Source organism: Oncorhynchus mykiss, chromosome 6 (assembly GCF_013265735.2).
Source record: "Oncorhynchus mykiss isolate Arlee chromosome 6, USDA_OmykA_1.1, whole genome shotgun sequence".
NCBI lineage: Eukaryota > Metazoa > Chordata > Actinopteri > Salmoniformes > Salmonidae > Oncorhynchus > Oncorhynchus mykiss.
Genome location: NC_048570.1, coordinates 36,126,801 through 36,145,666, shown reverse-complemented (window position 1 = coordinate 36,145,666; position 18,866 = coordinate 36,126,801). Strand labels below are relative to the sequence as shown.

Below are 18,866 nucleotides of genomic sequence, written 5' to 3'. Positions count from 1 at the left end.
GCTTCCCAAACACACTTGTGATTTAAAACAATCTACAGCAACAACAAAAAATGTGGCTAAGTTATGCTTCCTGGTGAAGTATTTTGAATGATTTTATTTAGACATTTTTAATTTTGGCGAAACATCAATCCAGCATCCTAACTGCACTCGCCAACTTTCCTTTCCAATTCGCAAGAGGCTGAAACCAGAGATCTGAATATAATGACGAGATGCTCATGTCTCCGCCCTAACAATGGGAGTCTTTGTCCCAAAGGCGGGAAGGCAGGCGACAAGCGTAGGTCTGCATTTTCTTCCAATAGAAACGCATTGGGTTTATACTGGACAGATTTTAGTTAGCCCTCTTGTTTCGCCTCTTCCTTTCTGCTGAAAATATAAAACCGGAGAAAGCATCCGTGCGAGCGAAACATAGCCCCTCTATATGTAGCCCATGTATCTAATGATGTCTGGACATACATAGTATGACATACCATACTAATTTGGTCCAGACAGCATCAGGTACATGGTCTACTACGCTTACTAAAACAGGGGGGGGGGCGCCGTTTCACTCGGCTGGATGCGAGAGATTGATGCGTCTTTCTTTCGGCGCGAGTCTCAGATAAATAAATGTTTCCCAACCTTTTCGGGTTAGTGAAACACCATTGGAGTACCTCTGTAGTACCACCTCGTGTGCATTTTACCAGTAAGTATATGGTCTCATGAGTCTTCTCAAGTACCACCTGTGGATAGGCCAAGTACCCTCAGGCTGGAAACCACTGAAATTAAATATTTTATTTGGATGGGCAAGGAGGTACAGGGCTGGCCAGGCCCCTTAAGGCCCATCCATAACACTGGTCCTGCTATAAGACCACTCCTGACCTATAAAAAAAACAAGATCTAAAACGGACTCTTACCTTAACCAAATCCTTAACCCTAAAATGAACCTAATATGCCTACTTCTACTATTATCTCTTGAAGATCACACAGTGCCTAGTTAGTATCATCCCTGTGGTGGGCTAGTCGTCTCCGATATGGAGCCTTGTCCAGTGTCATATGGTTCTGAACCATGATTATGTTCACTTTTTGTTACTCCACATCTAAAACTACATCCTTTAAAGCAGGGGTCAGCAACAGGCGCCCGCAGGACAAAATCAGACCGCAAGCTATATTTTTTAGGGGCACCAAAAGTTTTTAATAGGATAAATAAATCATATTAAAAAATGTTTTTAAATACGGTCAAATCACCAGGAATTCAGTAAAAAAATGTTTAATTTAGGAAATCATATGAAATGACTGTTATTTTCAAATGCTCTCTCTTTTTGGCCTTAATTTGTAAAATGCAAATTGACCACAACTATGTTCCGGCCCCCGGACAATACATTCAAACAAAAATTGTCCCACAGCTGAATCTAGATGCCAATCCCTGCTTTAATGGCTCCACTGGGCAAATTGTCTCTCTCAGGGTGACTGGAATGAGCTTCCCTCAGAAACACAGACACACACAGGGGTACTATGTACCTCAGCATATCCCAAAGACACACCTTGTCAGATTGTGTCTCATCTAGTCCAGACATGCCCAGGAAGAAACTATCTTTCCTTATACAGTTGAAGTCAGAAGTTGACATTCACTTAGGTTGGAGTCATTAAAACTTGTTTTTCAACCACTCCACAAATTTCTTGTTAAAAACCTATAGTTTTGGCAAGTCGGTTAGGACATCTACTTGTGCATGACGAATAATCTTGTTTACAGACAGATTGTTTCACTTATAATTCACTGTATCACAATTCCAGTGGGTCAGAAGTTTACATACACTAAGTTGACTGTGCCTTTAAACAGCTTGGAAAATTCCAGAAAATGTCATGGTTTAGAATTGGAGGTGTACGAAATCAGCCAAGACCTCAAAAAAAAATTGGACACCTCCACAAGTTTGGTTCATCCTTGGGGCGAATTTCCAAATGCCTGAAGGTACCACGTTCACCTGTACAAACAATACTACGCAAGTATAAACACCATGGAACCACGCAGCCATAATACCGCTCAGAAAGGAGATGTGTTCTGTCTCCTAGAGATGAATGTACTTTGGTGTGAAAAGTGCAACTCAATCCCAGAACAACAGCAAAGGACCATGTGAAGATGCTGGATGAAACAGGTGCAAAAGTATTTATATCCACAGTAAAACAAGTCCTATATAGACATAACCTGAAAGGCCGCTCAGCAAGGAAGAAGCCGCTGCTCCAAAACCGCCATAAAAAAGCCAGACTTCGGTTTGCAACTGCACATGGGGACAAAGAACGTACTTTTTGGAGAAATGTCCTCTGGTCTGATGAAACAAAAATAGAACTGTTTGGCCGTAATGACCATTGTTATGTTTGGAGGAAAACGGGGGAGGTTTGCAAGCCGAAGAACACCATCCCAACCATGAAGCACGGGGGTGGCAGCATCATGTTGTGGGGGTGCTTTGCTGCAGGAGGGACTGGTACACCTCACAAAGTACATGGCATCATGAGAAAGGAAAATTATGTGGATAAATTGAAGCAACATCTCAAGACATCAATCAGGAAGTTAAAGCTTGGTCACAAATGGGTCTTCCAAATGGACAATGACCCCAAGCATACTTCCAAAGTTGTGGCAAAATGGCTTAAGGACAACAAAGTCAAGGTATTGGAGTGGCCATCACAAAGCCCTGACCTCAATCCTTTTGAAAATGTGTGGGCAGAACTGAGAAAGCGTGTGCGAGCAAGGAGGCCTACAAACCTGACTCAGTTACACCAGCTCTGTCAGGAGGAATGGGCCATAATTTACCCAACTTATTGTGGGAAGCTTGTGGAAAGCTACCTGAAACATTTGACCCAAATTAAACAATTTAAAGCAATGCTACCAAATACTAATTGAGTGCATGTAAACTTCTGACCCACTGAGAATGTGATGAAAGAAATAAAAGCTCAAATCATTCTCTCTACTATTATTCTGACATTTCACATTCTTAAAATAAAGTGGTGATCCTAACTGACCTAAAACAGGGAATATTTACTCGGTTTTAAATGTCAGGAATTGTGAAAAATTATCATACCTAATTATCATACCTCAAGTCACTTGTCAATCAAGTGACCAGAACAGCTCTATCCCACTTAACCTTCTATTCAAATTAGACTTGTATTTATCTACTCATATTAGAGCCCTGGGACAAGTCACCTGTCAAAGGAAAAGAGGTAGCAACCAGCTAACACCGCTACAGACATAGCAGCTGGACAGACCAGGAGAAAAACACGAGGCTGGGGCCCTAGGAGCCCTTGGTGCTGCAGTAGTCCATTCCACTCTTTGTTGCTCTCATCCTCCTGCTGTCCTTAGCTCTATAGGAAACCCATGCAGAGCAGAGGGAGAGTGACACCACAGAGCATGAATAATAGAGAGCTCAGATCCTCATCCCACAACACTAAGGTCCTGAGGAGCATGTCGGAACAAAACTGTCATCCCCATCCCCATTGACTTTCGAAGAGTAGGGATGTGTATAATGTATGTAACGTTATATAAATCAAGTGTGACCTTGTTATTAAGGAACGGTTGTCTTTTGTTGGAGTAGCTTTTTGCAGAATGTGTAAAAACTGATTTACTGTAAGATCTTGTAAATCACTCAAAGTATCGGTAAATAAATGTCATTATTCCATGAACAGGAAGTAACATTTGCGTGATTCATCACTTGGCGTCACACACACTTTATTTATAGGTAGGGCAGTCAGGCCTACACAGTATATCAAAACTGGAGATAGGTCATAAAGTGGAGCCACATGCATTTTCATTGCAACAGCTGGAAAGTGCAGTGTAACATATAGACCTCCTGCACAGAGTGATGATCGAGAGAGGTTCAAGACTACATTTTTGTAACTCTCCCTCTCCAGCTGTCAGCCCGTTCGCTATCCCATGGGGGGGGGGGGGGGGTTGCCACGGTGACAGGAGGCCACGTCTTGGGGGCGTCGTTTTGGTCAAAGGACTCCATTGTTCTTGTGTTAAGCCGTCTTCTCTATGCCTGTCTGCCAGGCTCATGGACAGGGGCTTCACACCCCGACACACTGGCCCAATGAACCCATTAAGTAGTAGGAGGCGGCACGTTCAGACAAACACTGCAATTACAACACAAATCACCTTTATAGACAGCGAGGAGGAATGAAGGCATATATATTAGTCCAACTACAAGGACGGAACAAAGACAAATTGGTAAATGAATCAGATTCTATTAACGAGTTCACGTAAGAAAGACAAACTTACAAGAAAACTGAACAGAATGCATGTTGTAGTATTTCTTGAAGTCTTTAAAAGAACAAAGACTCCACATAATAGTACAAGGGCACAATAGCCAATGAGGGGATTGAATATCAAGTGGTTGATTAGGCCTGATAAATTGTTTGATATGCGTGTTGTCCTACATGTCCCCACCTGGCCAGTATGCTTATCAGCTCAACCATCCATCTTCTACAGAGAAAAACGAGGGATCTTGAAATAAGACAAATCACTGCTTTACCCTTAGTTTATACTGTCCTGTCCTTGGATGCGTTAGGTATAGTCAGTTCCAACCCACTAACTTGTATTCTCTTACCATATTGTGAAAAGATATATTATCAAACCTTTGGCCGAAATCTATATTGGTCGAAGTCGTTGTTGTGTCATTTTGTGCCGCTGTACGGTGTTTGGGCCTTAGTTCAGAGGGGACAGTGACCTCTACTGGTCAACTACCAGCACCCAGAATGAAATGGCATATCAAAGTACATGATCCTTGCTGATTGTTTTTATTGCATACATTAGTCCCCTGCTATTTGATTTATTTCTGCATTTACCAGAGCGTGTATCCATATGCAGAGCACGTTATATTCCTTTCCATTAGCTAAAACATCCACTTAATGTCTATAAAATAGGGAGGAAGCCTGGTTCAGCTCAGACTGTAATGGTCAAAAGAGCCAAGGAGACATCCTGCTCGAAGGGGAAATGTAGAACAGTATGACTTACTACAATGGTGACATAGATGCACTCCAATTACCAGTAGATAACTGTGCTCCTCTCTGTGTATTGACAAGCTTGGCTCATGAAACCAGCTACAGATCGCTACAGTCTGATCTATTGTACGAAATAACCATTGTTTTTACTAGAACATATAGTCGTCACAGGAGGCTGCTGAGGGGGGGGCAGCTCATAAATGTCTGTAACGGCGCAAATGGAATGGCATCAAACTCATGAAAACCACGTTTGATACCATTCCACCAATTACCTCCAGCCATTACCATGAGCCTGTCCTCCCCAATTAAGTTGCCAACAAATTCCTATGATATACTGTATGTTTTCAACTTTAGGCATGTGTATTTCAAGAGAGGCCTGTACAATGTTCAGACGATGAATGGTTTGGATACCCATTTTATTTAATGGATACAGGAGGTAAACATTTACAAAATGACTAAATAACTGCCAGACAGCGCAATCACATTAACGGAAGACCTTATTCTATTTACACAACTTGTTAACCACTAAAAAACAAAAAGGTTTATAAAACTCCCAACAAACAATTAGCTCAGAACCACATCCATTTAGCTTCTCTAAAAGTATCAAAAAGGCAGGTGTGTATCAAATGCTACCCTATTCAATATAATATGCACTACATAGTGAATAGGGTGCCATTTCAGACGCCGAAAGGCTAGGGGCAGCGTGAGCAGCCCAACGGTCAACACGGTCCACTTACTCCAGGGGAGGGGGCAGTAGAGCCTGGATTGAGCTGCGGCGGCCCCTGGTCTTCCTGCGGATAGCCCTGATGGAGTCTGGGGAGGTTTGGGGCAGCCAGGCCAGGCCGGAGCCTCTGGCCTCAAGGGTGCTGCTCTGGCTCTGGTTCCTCAGGCTGCGGCGGACCGACCGACGCCCCCTGCTGGGAAGAGGCCGCAGCACATCGTCGATACTGAACTCTTCCTGTGCCCAGGGGGGAAGGAGGGAGTCTCGGAAGGAGGCCTGTTCTGTAATGCTACCCTGCTCCATCTCTGACCTGTGGATGTCATTCTCCACATCTTGCCCGCTCTCCTCCACTGCCTCTGGACCGTTTGACTGAGGTGCCTGCGCCTCCTCCCTCTCCTCGACGACTGAGCTGGCGTATATAGAGCTCCTTCTACCCCTGGAGCGGCCTGGGCCCCGGGCTTCTCCTCTCTGCTTGCCTTTGTTTGGTCTCTGTTCTACATGGCTCACTGCCTCCTGCTCTAATGAAGCCACTGTGGCGCTAACCTCATGTGTAGGAGGGCAGCATGTAGTGTCTGCCCTAACTGGACTTTCCCCACTCCTACCTGCATCTGGTAGTGTGCAAGTGCATTGATCTGTATCTACAGGGTCTGAGGTACACTGAGCATTAGGTTCACTCTCTCGGTCACCAGGTACAGTGTGCTTGGCTGGACTGGACTCTGAAACCTCTGCCTGGCTTGTTTCTGTTGGGTCTTGATCAGTGTTCTCTACCTGCTCTTCACTGAGACAGTCATCAACAGGAACACTCACCTTCCTGCCTTTCCCTCTACCTCCTCTATTAACACTTGGTTCTTTCTGCTCTTTGGTTCTGAAGGTATTTGTTGGACCTGACCACCGTCTCCCGGCCCGTGCTGCCCTCCCAGTCCCAAAGCAGCCTGTGGTAAAGCCTACAGGTGCTTCTGAAGGCCCAACAGATGGTTCTGCAGTTGGGATGGTGTCTTCTGGTGAGACCCCACCGGCCGCGGGGCACAGGCGGCTTTGCCACAGGGCTGCAGCCATGACCACTCCAGTGATTGGGTCGCTGTTAATGACATCTTCCAATAGGCTGGAGTCTCCTTTGGCTGTAGAGGGAGGACACAGCATGGATGACATAAGCAATAAGGCCCAGGGGTGTGGTATAGGGCCAATATACCACAGCTAAGAGCTGTTCTTCGGCACGACGCAAAGTGGAGTGCCTGGATACAGCCCTTAGCCATGGTATATTGGCCATATATCACAAACCCCCGAGGGGCCTTATTGCCATTATAAACTGGTTACCAACGTAATTAGAGCAGTACAAATAAATGTTTTGTCATAGCCATGGTACACGGTGTGATATACCACAGCTTTCAGTCAATCAGCATTTAGGACTTGAACCACCCAGTTTATAGCACTGTCTAGACTACAGATACTACTATAACAGACAGTTGAATGGCTGTACTTGGACATGCTCCAAGTCAGACTGAATGGCCTATGTGAGAATGTTTACACAATACACAGTAGCAGCATTCTATTATTGACTGTACTTAGTACTGTATCAAGTGTCAGTCAGTGAGAGTGGAGTGCCTTGAGCGGTGTATCTTCAGTGTCTTCATGAGTGAGTGAGGTATTAGAGGTCGACTGATTAATTGGGGCCGATTTCAAGTTCTCATAACAATCGGTAAATCGGCATTTTTGGACGCCGATTATATTGCACTCGACGAGGACACTGCGTGGCAGGCTGACCACCTGTTACGTGAGTGCAGAAAGGAGCCAAGTTGCTAGCTAGCATTAAACTTATCTTACAAAAAACAATCTTAACATAATCACTAGTTAACTACACATGGTTGATGATATTACTAGTTTATCTAGCGTGCCCAGCGTTGCATATAATCAATGCGATGCATGTTAATTTATCATCGAATCACAGCCTACTTCACCAAACGGGTGATTTAACAAGAGCATTCGCGAAAAAAAGCGCTGTCGTTGCACCAACGTATCTAACCTAACCATATCAATGCCTTTCTTAAAATCAATACACAAGTATATATTTTTAAACCTGCATATTTAGTTAAAATAAATTCATTTTAGCAGGCAATATTAAATAGGGAAATTGTGTCACTTCTCTTGCGTTCAGCGCAGTTTGGGTCGCCTGGCTCGTTCGCAATGCTTCAAGCACTGCGCTGTTTATGACTTCAAGCCTATCAACTCCCGAGATTAGGCTGGCAATACTAGTGCCTACAAGAACATCCAATAGTCAAAGGTATATGAAATACAAATGGTATAGAAAGAAAGTCCTATAATAACCTCAACCTAAAACTTCTTACCTGGGAATATTGAAAACTCATGTTAAAAGGAACCACCAGCTTTCATATGTTCTCATGTTCTGAACAAGGAACTGAAACGTTAGCTTTTTTACTTGGCACATATTGCACTTTTACTTTCTTCTCCAACACTGTTTTCACATTATTTAAACCAAATTGAACATGTTTCATTATTTGAGACTAAATAGATTTTTATAAATCAATAATGTTGTAATTGTCATTATTACAAAAAATATAGATACATATATAAATAAAAATCAGACGATTAATCGGTATCGGCTTTTTTTTGGGGTCCTCCAATAAATCGCTATTGGCATTAAAATCATAATCGGTCGACCTCTAGTAGGTATACAGTGAAATCAGCAGAGTGGAAGCCTTGCTCTCACCAATCCAATCATATTTAATTAGTTCAAGGAATGAATGTTTCTTCCTGGACAATCAAAACACAGCCTAACAGCGGCGTGCTTACCTGTGTGTCTGGAGGTGTGGGGGTGTTGAGGGGTGGGGGAGCAGCTGGGGGAGGACAGGTTCTCCGTGATTGGGCTGAGGTTGGGGTTCTTGGATGCATAGGCTCTCTTCCCGTACAGAGAGTGATTTACCTCCTTCTTCCCAAAGCCACGCTTTGCTAAGTTCTGGAGAAACACAAACAAGCTGAATACCCAAGCTGGCTTGCCCCAGCCTTACAACCATGCACCTCTCCTGATTTATGTTTTGATATTGTTTCTGTCACCTCTGAGGGATACAGTAATTACATCAATCACAGTAGACTTCCTTCTTTGGTCCCTTGAAAGCGCTCATTCCTTTCATGTTCAGAACTAAAGTAAATCCCACAAGTACTCAAAACACCACCTTCTAAATATAGTTTGGTTCTTGCTCAATTTGAATCACCTAAATCCCTTGAGCGCGAGGAAGGCAGATTGACTGTGGCTAAATAAAAGGAAGTTAGAACGAGGCAAGTAGCTTGGTGTATGTAATACCTCCCCGAGGCTTAGCTCACTACTATCCACAGCCTCAGCGTGTAATATCATAAGTCGCTAGAGAAAGTAAAGTGATGAGCAGAGCCCAGACTGACCTTCATCCTCCCACAGGCAGACTTGGCAGCCGTACGCGTCGACCTCTTCTTCACAGGCTTACTTTCTTCCTCTGGTTGCTGAAAGAGCAGAGAAAAGTGAGGGATATGGAGAGAGAGAAAAATAGAGGTAGAGAGGGAGAAATAGGTAGTGAGAGACAGGTTGCATTAGGATAGGATCTATTTCGTTATACTCGCAAGATCTTCCATTGAGATTAACCCTAAATCATCAGATTAATATAATATTAAAACTATGGTAACATTAGTCCAGAGATAATCTTCTCATTGGTGTGTAAGTGGAGGAAATGAGGATATCCTGTTCTGTGAATGAGTGGTGTGTTAACTGACCTTTCTCTTTCTGCTGCGAGAGCGGGCTGTGGCAGGGGCGTCTGATTCTGGTTCACGGTCCAGGGCAGGATCAGGCACTGGGGCGGGGTTAGGCACTGGGGCGGGGTCAGGCACTGGGGCGGGGTCAGGCACTGGGGCAGCATCTACAGCAAACACCTCAGTTTCAGACTCATTTGGCACCACTGTAAAATCAATGACTTGAGGCTGATGAGGAGATGTGCTGTTACTTAAGGAGAGAGAAAGGGTGTGAAGAGAGGGTGTGGGCGGTGGGGGTGGATGAAATATAATCCGTCTGAAGTGGGAGTCAACTGAAGTGACACTCTCTCACCTGGCAGTGCCTGACAAATGGAGTCCTCCTTTTGGAAAGCGGAGTTCAAATCCAGAGGTTGAGTCTCCAGCGCTGTAAATTTGTACAGCAAGTAACAATGTTACATTTTACACAGAGCTTGACTGGAAATATAGCATCCTCTCAGCCATGATCACTGTTCAACAACCAACCTGCATTGTCCAAGGAACTGTCAACATCATCTTCCATTGAAGGGAAAGCAATCTGAGGACATAGAGAACTACTGCATTAGTTCCATGGTGAAAAACAACTAACCCACATGCTGAATTACCAAGAATGACAATTCAATGATTGTCCATTCTCATGAGGAACACCGTAGCTAAATGTTTTGGCAACGTAAAACAAGAGTTCCTTATTGGACGATCAGGTAGTCCCTTCCTGTTTCATTACATTTTCTTCTGTTTGGTGCCTAATGAATACAACCCTTACTTCATAATTTTTGCAACAGGTCAATCACTGTGTTAGTGAGTGACTTGTACCTTTCCCCGAGTGTCAGCGCTCTGTTCCCCACAGCAGGGCCCACTAGTGAGGGGTGGGGATGCTCCAGTCAGAGAGGGGCTGCTGAAGTCTGGCTGGGCCAGGTTTAAAGGGGTCCTCTGGGGGGTCTTCAGCAGTGACCTCAGCTGGGACACCCCGGCAGATGTTGGGGCCCTGCCCGGGGTGCCCCCCTTCCGTAGAGGGGTGCTGGGGGGCAGCTTCTTGTCAAAGAGCTCGGGGGGCAGCAGGATCCCGAAACGCACCTGCTTCTTCCTCTTCACAGTTGAGGTAACGTTACCACCAGAGGAATCAGCTTCATCTAAAAGGGAAAATAAATATTTATCATCACTTGACCCTACTCAAAACAGCTCTATTCAAACAACTGCTTCTCTTACAGAAAAATGTGGTTCCATTTTAGTCGGTCGTTCGGTATGACATTCACCTGAACTAAAAACACGCCAATGAAATGCAGAGCCCACCCTCGGAAGCGCCACCTTCCTGGCTTTAACACCTGTGCTCGGATTCACTTCCTCAATTCAGCTTGACTGAAGGAGAATTTGTCAAACAATTTCCAAGCACACAAAGACTAGTGGATTCGGCTCCAACTTAGGTGTCTGTGGAGAGAGTACTCATCCCCCTAGACGTTGCTAGCTTTGGGTCTTGGTGTTTGCTAAAAGCTAACTACTTTCTGCTCTGCTTGTGTAGGTCCAAGTCTTATAATATGCCATTTAGCAGACGCTTTTATCCAAAGAAACTGAGTGCATATATTTCATGTATGGATGGTCCCGGGAATTAAAGCCACTATCCTGGCATTACAAGCTCCATGTTCTACCAACTGAGCCAAATAGGACAATGCTTCCTATTTGGGAAGAAATGTGGAATGCTTCTTAGTGTTTGCTAAAAGCCTACCACTTTGGTTTTGAACCACCAACCATACTCTAGTCCATGGCATATGGTTTTACAATGAAAATGAAAGAATCCTGTTTGCCCGGGGTGGAAACACGCTCAAGCAGGGCCAGCTCCAGGCATAAGCAGTCACTTAGAGTCACTGCCCCAAAACAGTTGACAGTGCCTTCAGAAAGTATTTATACCCCTAGAGACTTATTACACGCTGTTGGACAGATTTCAAGATGGATTCGAATTAATAATTCTCACCCATCTACACACAAATACCCCATAATGATAGTGATTTATTCATTGAAAATGAAATACAGAAAATTCTCATTTACATACATATACACACCCCAGAGTCAATACAGGTTAGAATCACATTTGGCAGTGATTACAGCGTTCTGGGTAAGTTTAAGAGTTTTGCACACGTGGATTATACATTTTTACATATTATATATTCAGGCACATTAGTTGTTCATAATTTCTCAAAAAACATTTTCAAGTCTTAAGGGTAAGATTTCCAAGCACATTACAGTAGAAACATACTTTGCCACTCAGGAACATTCACTGTCTTCTAGGTGAGAAACTGCAGTGTACTCAGTAATCTGTTGTATTGGATTTGCCCCGAACATAACACGTTGTAATCATGACAAAAAGGTCATTCCTTTGCCATTTTTTTTGTTGCAGTTTTACTTTAGTGCCTTGTTGCAAACAGGATGCGTGTTTTGGAATATTTGTATTCTGTACAGGCTTCCTTTTCACTCTGTCAATTATGTTAGTATTGTGGAGTAATTACAATGTTGTTGAGCCATCCTCAGTTTTTCCCTATCACAGCCATTAAATTGTGCGACTGTTTTAAAAGTCACCATTGGTCTCATGGTGAAATCCCTGAGCGGTTTCCTTCCTCTCTGGCAACTGAGTTAGGAAGGACGCCTGTATCTTTGTAGTGACTGGGAGTATTGATACACCATCCAAAGTGTAATAACTTCACCATGCTCAAAGGCACATTTAATGTCTGCTGCTTTATTTATTTTTACCCATCTACCAATAGGCGCCCTTCTTTGCAAGGCTTTGGAAAACCTCCCTGATCTGTGTGGTTGAATCTGTGTTTGAAATTCACTACTCAACCGAGAGACCGTACAGATAATTGTGGGTGGGGCAGTCATTCAAAACACTATTATTGCAGACAGAGTCCATGCAACTTATTATGGGGAGTTGTTCCTGAATTTATTTAGGCTTCCCATAACAAAAAGGGGTTGAGTACTTATTGACTCAAGACATTTCAGCTTCTCATTTGTAATTAATTTATACAAATTTTGGAAAACATAATTCCACTTTGACATTATGGAGTATTGTGTGTAGGCCAATGAAAGTCAAGGGGTGTGAATACTTTGAAGGCACGGTCTATAGACGAAACAAAAATAAATGCAATAATTTCAGTTCATATAAAGGAAATCAGTCAATTTAAACAAATTCATTAGGCCCTAATCTATGGATTTCATATGACTGGGAATACTGATATGCATCGATTGGTCACAGATATGCCTAAAAAAAAGTAGGGGTGTGGATCAGAAAACCAGTCAGTATCTGGTGAAATCACCATTTGCCTCATGCAGCGTGATATCTCCTTCACATTGAGTTGATGAGGCTGTTGATTGTGGCCTGTGGAATGTTGTCCCACTCGTCAATGGCTATGCGAAGTTGCTGGATATTGGCGAGATCAGGAACACGTTGTCGTACACGTCAATCCAGAGTATCCCAAACATGTTCAATGGGTGACATGTAGTGGAAGCTGCGGATCTCATCACGGTATCTCTATGCATTCAAATTGCCATTGATAAAATACAATCGTGTTCATTGTCCGTAGCTTATGTATGCCCATACCATAACCCCACCGCGGGGCACTGTTCAGAATGTTGACATCAGCAAACCACACACCCACACGACACGGTCTGCCATCTGCCTGGTAAAATTGAAACCGAGATTCATCCCTGAAGAGCACACATCGCCATCGTGCTAGCGGCCAACGAAGGAGAGCATTTGCCCACTGATGATGTCGGTTACGACGCCAAACTGCAGTCAGGACGGCGAGAACGTAGATGAGCTTCCCTGAGAAGGTTTATTTGGTTGTGCAAACCCAGTTTCATCAGCTGTCCGGGTGACTGGTCTCAGATGATCACGCATGTGAAGAAGCCAGATGTGGAGGTCCTGGGCTGGCATGGTTACATGTGGTCGTGAGGCTGGTTGAACGTACCGCAAAATTCTCTAAAAACAACAGCTGAGGCAGCTTATGGTGGAAAAATTAACTAATTCTCTGGCAACAGCTCTGATGGACATTCCTGCAGTCGACTCCTTGAAAACTTGGGACATCTGTGGCATTGTGTTGTGTGACAAAACTGCACATTTTAGAGTGGCCTTTTTTTTGTCCCCAGCACAAGGTGACTGTGTAATGATCATGCTGTTTAATCAGCTTCTTGATTTGTCACACCTGTAAGAATTATCTTGGTGAAAGAGAAGTGCTCATTAAGATGAATGTAAACAAATTTGTGCACAATATTTCTGGGATCTTTTATCTCAGCTCATGAATCCAACACTTTACATGTTGCGTTTATGCATGCATGTATGTATATACACAGCACCAGTCTGTATCACAACCGGCCGTGATTGGGAGTCCCATAGGGCGGCGCACAATTGGCCCAGCGTCGTCCGGGTTCGGCCGTCATTTGTAAATAAGAATTTGTTCTTAGTTGACTTGCCTAGTTAAATAAAAAGGTTAAATAAATGTAAAAAAAAATTGGACACACCTACTTATTCAAGAGTGTCTTTATTTTTACTATATTGTAGAATAGTGAAGACATCAAAACTATGAAATAACACATGGAAATTTTTATTTGAGTTGTTCTTGCATAATATGGACTTGGCATTTTACCAAATAGGGCTATCACCCCTACCTTGTCACAACACACCACCACTACCTTGTCACAACACAACTGATTGGCTCAAACACATTAATAAGCAAAGAAATTCCACAAATTAACTAAGACACACCTGTTAATTTAAATGCATTCCAGGTGATTACCTCATGAAGCTGGTTGAGAGAATGCCAAGTGTGCAAAGCTGTCATCAAGGCAAAGGGTGGCTACTTTGAAGAAACTCAAATATAAAATATATTTCGATTTGTTGAAAATTTTTGGGTTACTACATGATTCCATGTGTTATTTCATAGTTTGTCTTATTCTTATACAATGTAGAAAATAGTAAAGATAAAGAAAAACCCTTGAATGAATAAATGTCCAAACTTTTGACTGGTACTGTATAAACAGTTATGTTATTATCATGACTGTATTCATCCATAAATCGTCAGTTACGCTAAGGTTGGGAATTGCTAGGGACCTGACAATATATTATCACCATGATACAAAGTTGCCGTTAAGATATGAATTGCGAATATCACAATTCCAAAGTATTGTGATTTTACTGCGATTCCATATTCCAAACACATTGCTTACCATATGTCTGCTGCAGAGGGACAAGAGAACATGAGAAAACTAGTTTAGATCCGTCATGGAAATGAAAGTGCTGAAAAACGAATTAGCTCTTTATTTAAAAAGATGGAGAACAAGCTATGAAGGAAGTTTTGGAGTTTTGTCTGGAGTTTTGGTGCAGGTACAGCCAACTAGGGCAAATAAATATATACATACACAGCGATAGCCAAAACGATATATCGTCAAAAATAATATACCGAAATGCAAATGTTTCAAGCCCCCCCCCCATCACTAGGTTACACAATTATATAATTGCCATGCCAGGCCTATCTGTACTATGCTAAGCTTGCACTGGGCTTCAAAGCACCAGACAGGGGAGCAGCATATAGTGTATTTACCTGTGGGGTTCATCTCCAGAAGAGATGGAATGGCAAACAGAGGGGACAGAGTTGTCCTGTCTGGTCCTGAATGCACAACCAGAGGTTGGTTGGAGCTGTGGACTTCAAAGGAGCATTCCTGTTGAGTGAGAGGGAACCAAACAGAATTTTTGAGAGCCAGGCAGGAACATGGGGTGAGAATAGCAGTTGTGTGCTCTGTAGAGCTGTGAGGACTTCACAGACAGAAAATAGGAGGCTGGGGTGTTGGGTTGTGTCCCAAACGACACTATATAGGGAATAAGGGATATAGGGAATAAGGTGCCAGTTGGGACACATATTTGGTGTGTGTGTAGATAAAGCCTGGTGGCCTCTTACTTGGTCCTGCTCCTCCTTGGTGGGAGTACAAATCTGCTTTAGAGGAGAGGACTGGGGCTCCCCCCGTGTGACCTGGGACACAGTATCAGTATGCAGGGCTGGTGGCAGGGACACACTAGCGCGTTCTAGCTCACCAGAGAGCTCAGTGTCATTCTGGGGCTGTACGCCGGGTGTTACAGTGAGAGCTGGATGATGGTCCTTGTTCTGGACAACAGCAGCCTGGGGTAGGGGGTCATGGTGGGTTTAGTGGACGTCAGAATATTGTGGCCACAGTAGAATAGTTAATAGTAAAATACATTTAGTTTAAATAAGCACTTTTCAATATTTCTTACCAGTTGATCAACATGTACAAGCCAAAGTCGCAAAAAACATCAACACACCAACAGATGCTGAATGGTTGGCCAAGTTATCTTTGTCATTCAACAGACAGAGAAGTGCTTGGTGAGTGTGTGGTGAGGTTACCTCATTGTTTTGTTGCTGCTTCAGTATGGTGCCGGTGCGTTTGAGGGCAGGAGTGTTGGCCTCGCCAATTTCCTCCACACAGTTCCCCTGGGAGACTGCTGTGCAGCGCCTCTTACTGGGTGGTGGAGTTAGAAAGGGAGGCTGGCTCACTGGGGTCTTGTTCTCCTTCCCACCACTGCCATCATCACAGCTCCACCCATCTGAGAGTTAAGACATCACCCATAAACAACCACAGCCCAGAATAGAAAACCCTTATAGAAGACACTAAAAAGGGCAATCTGTAGTATCTGGACGTTTCTCCATTCCCTCAAAGTAGTATAACAAATATATCAACACCAATAAACAACCACAGTCCAGAATAGAAAACCCTTATAGAAGACACTAAATTCTAACTAGTTGAAAACTGAAATGGTATACTTAAAGCACCAATTTCAGTTCATGTAATAATAACTGATTAATAAATTAGTCACTGAAGCAGACTAACCACCAGACAGAAAATCTCTTGTCTTGATGCATCCCCCGGTGTGATTGTCCTGTTGTGGCACCGGTTCATTCTCATTCTCCTCCACAGCCATTATGCTCTGGAAAATAGCCATCTTCTGCTTTAGAGTAGAGGGGAATCTGGGAGAGAAGGATCTGGCTTGGGTAGGCTATGAAGAGAAAGACATGGTAAACACACCATTTCAAATTATTGGTTTCAAACCAAGCTGTTTGCCAGCAGCATACCACCCTGCATACCACTGCTGGCTTGCTTCTGAAGCTAAGCAGGGTTGGTCCTGGTCAGTTCCTGGATGGGAGACCAGATGCTGCTGGAAGTGGTGTTGGAGGGCCAGTAGGAGGCACTCTTTCCTCTGGTCTAAAAAATATCCCACTGCCCTGTGTAGGGTGCCGTCTTTCGGATGGGACGTTAAACGGGTTGGTTGGAGCTGACTCTCTGAGGTCATTAAAGATCCCATGGCACTTATCGCAAGAGTAGGGGTGTTAACCCCGGTGTCCTGGCTAAATTCCCAATCTGGCCCTCAAACCATCATGGTCACCTAATAATCCCCAGTTTACAATTGGCTCATTAATCCCCCTCCTCTCCCCTGTAACTATTCCCCAGGTCGTTGCTGCAAATGAGAACGTGTTCTCAGTCAACTAACCTGGTAAATAACGGATAAATTAATAAAAAAAAATTAAAAAAATAAAAACAATTACAGAGACATTGTAGCAAGAGAGACAGCTTATAGGCCCATGTCATAAATTGAATTGACTCTGGCTAGGAGCATTGCTAGGTCCAATTCAGATTAACACAAGCAGTCCTAGAGCAACCTGTATCTGCAGTGCACTACCTACAGTATTTTTATTGCACAATCTTTGAGTATGATCATGCATGAGCAAACATCTCACCTGTGTGGTTGTGGGGGGAGTTTTCATCCTCTGTTGGGCTATGTAGCGGATAAGGGAGTTGGTCTCTGGTGAGCCCCGTACCCCAACATTAGACCTCCGCTTAACCTTCAGCTGAGCCAGGCGAGATTTTTCTGGAGAAAGACAATAGATGCACCATTTATTGGGACATTCTTAGTTCAGAAAAACTAAGATTTTATTGCATCAAAGCACTGTGTAGACCCTATAACATAACGTCACATTGCCATGGAAAATGTGTGTTTCCGTTTACAATAACGAGTTGATTAGATACAGGGTAACGTCAGAGAGAGCAGTGGACCCATTGGAATGATAAGCAGCTAACTTCTTCAATGTCTGAATTACCTTTGGCGTTAGAAGACGGCGTGAAGCTCTGAGTGGAGAAATCCAGTTGGGAGGGTGTGAGCTGGGATAATTCCAAAGGTGTTGTGATGTTGCTCAGAGGAGGACACGAGGCCTCCAGTTCATTCAAGGTTTCAGTTCCCTCAACGTTGTCCATTTTCAGCTCTGAACTGGCCATGATCTAACTTACCTAGTTACAACAGAAAGGAATCCAAGCGACTTCAGTGGGGTCTTTCACCTGAATTAGAGATCACTCAACTGCTGTTAACAGTCGATCAAATTGGATCAATGACGCATTCAAGGAAGGCAAGGCTGACAAAACAAGCAACGACTGATGATCACACACTAAAACAAGTGGTTTATTATGCGACAGGCATTTGTGGCTTGCACGTTACTGACACTATGCATCAAACAAACATTAAACACATCTTACAAAGCCACTTACAACTTTTATAAAACAAACTCTGAAGTTAGCTACAAGTTCACATTTAACTGTTTGCTACGTTACAAACTGGCTAACGTTAGCTTGTTGGCCAGTTAACGTCGTTAGCTAACACTAGCTAGAGTTAACACTCAATCGACAGCATCTTACCTTAAAAATAATGTTTTTTTTTTTAGAAACGCTACAATATCCACCCTTATGAATCCAACTAGACTTAGCTAAACATACCAGCTAAATGACTACAAGAATCAAACGTTTTTCAGCTAGCTAACATACTTGCTAGCTAGTCCACACTAGTGTAATTTTCAAATTTCGCACCACTCACAGTAGCTGTGGCACGAAGATCCTTCCACGACCTAAACAAATGTTGGTTAACGTTAAAATGTCCAACGAAATCATTACGTGTATGTTAAACAAACTCAAAACTAAATTCAAAAAACATTTTCGTTAAAACTTGTCAAAATACGGATATAAATCGATAGTTATGGACATTTGGGCACTATTTCGTATGTCTACAAAAGGATCTAGTTTCATACGAACTGGCCAATGAATGTGAACGTATATGTCACGTGTCTCTAGAATGCCGAATGAATCACATCCGTTTTAGTGCTCCAAAATTAGTTCATACGCTAGCAAAGAGGAAGAGGCGAGCAGAACATTATTTTCCATTTAAATTATCTTTGTAGATCATATTTTTCCTTGCGCACTGGTGTAGGAACAGCTCATCCATTTCCAAGTTTCCAAACTTCTTCCCAAAAACAAATCAAAGCTCTTCTTTGTGTTAAAACCTTGTCTTACATTGCCTATACATTTGGTAAGATGAATT

General features: G+C 43.2%; 1 protein-coding gene across 9 annotated transcripts; it reads right to left on the bottom strand.

Annotated features, from left to right (window-relative positions):
- Nucleotides 1–5,348: 5,348 nt before the first annotated feature.
- LOC110525857 (cell division cycle-associated protein 2) lies at nucleotides 5,349–18,622 on the bottom strand. Of its 9 annotated transcripts, none has more exons than XM_021606326.2 (14): nucleotides 18,366–18,622; nucleotides 17,602–17,788; nucleotides 17,242–17,372; nucleotides 16,337–16,502; nucleotides 15,853–16,052; nucleotides 15,391–15,609; nucleotides 15,037–15,154; nucleotides 10,265–10,581; nucleotides 9,938–9,989; nucleotides 9,768–9,839; nucleotides 9,440–9,582; nucleotides 9,095–9,172; nucleotides 8,492–8,654; nucleotides 5,349–6,801 (listed from the first exon to the last, which is right to left on the bottom strand). In XM_021606326.2, exons 2-14 carry the CDS (start codon nucleotides 17,774–17,776, stop codon nucleotides 5,696–5,698), a joined length of 2,940 nt encoding a protein of 979 aa, XP_021462001.2. In that variant the 5' UTR covers nucleotides 17,777–17,788; nucleotides 18,366–18,622; the 3' UTR covers nucleotides 5,349–5,695. The 9 variants fall into 9 exon arrangements, with proteins under 9 accessions (XP_021462001.2, XP_036835902.1, XP_036835903.1 ...); XM_036980007.1 differs by having other exon boundaries at nucleotides 17,602–17,859; nucleotides 18,366–18,579; XM_036980008.1 differs by having other exon boundaries at nucleotides 17,602–17,856; nucleotides 18,366–18,579.
- Between the last annotated feature and the right edge of the window lie 244 nt (nucleotides 18,623–18,866).

What these genes read in the sequence shown, in the direction of transcription:
- LOC110525857 (XM_021606326.2), bottom strand. Translation starts at nt 17,776, where the DNA reads ATGGCCAGTTCAGAGCTGAAAATGGACAACGTTGAGGGAACTGAAACC. An exon ending in TCTGGAGATGAACCCCACAG is followed by an intron (nt 10,582 to 15,036) that starts GTAAATACACTA and finishes TTTCCCTTTTAG; the next exon opens with ATGAAGCTGATTCCTCTGGT. An exon ending in CATTTGTCAGGCACTGCCAG is followed by an intron (nt 9,583 to 9,767) that starts GTGAGAGAGTGT and finishes TGTTTGCTGTAG; the next exon opens with ATGCTGCCCCAGTGCCTGAC.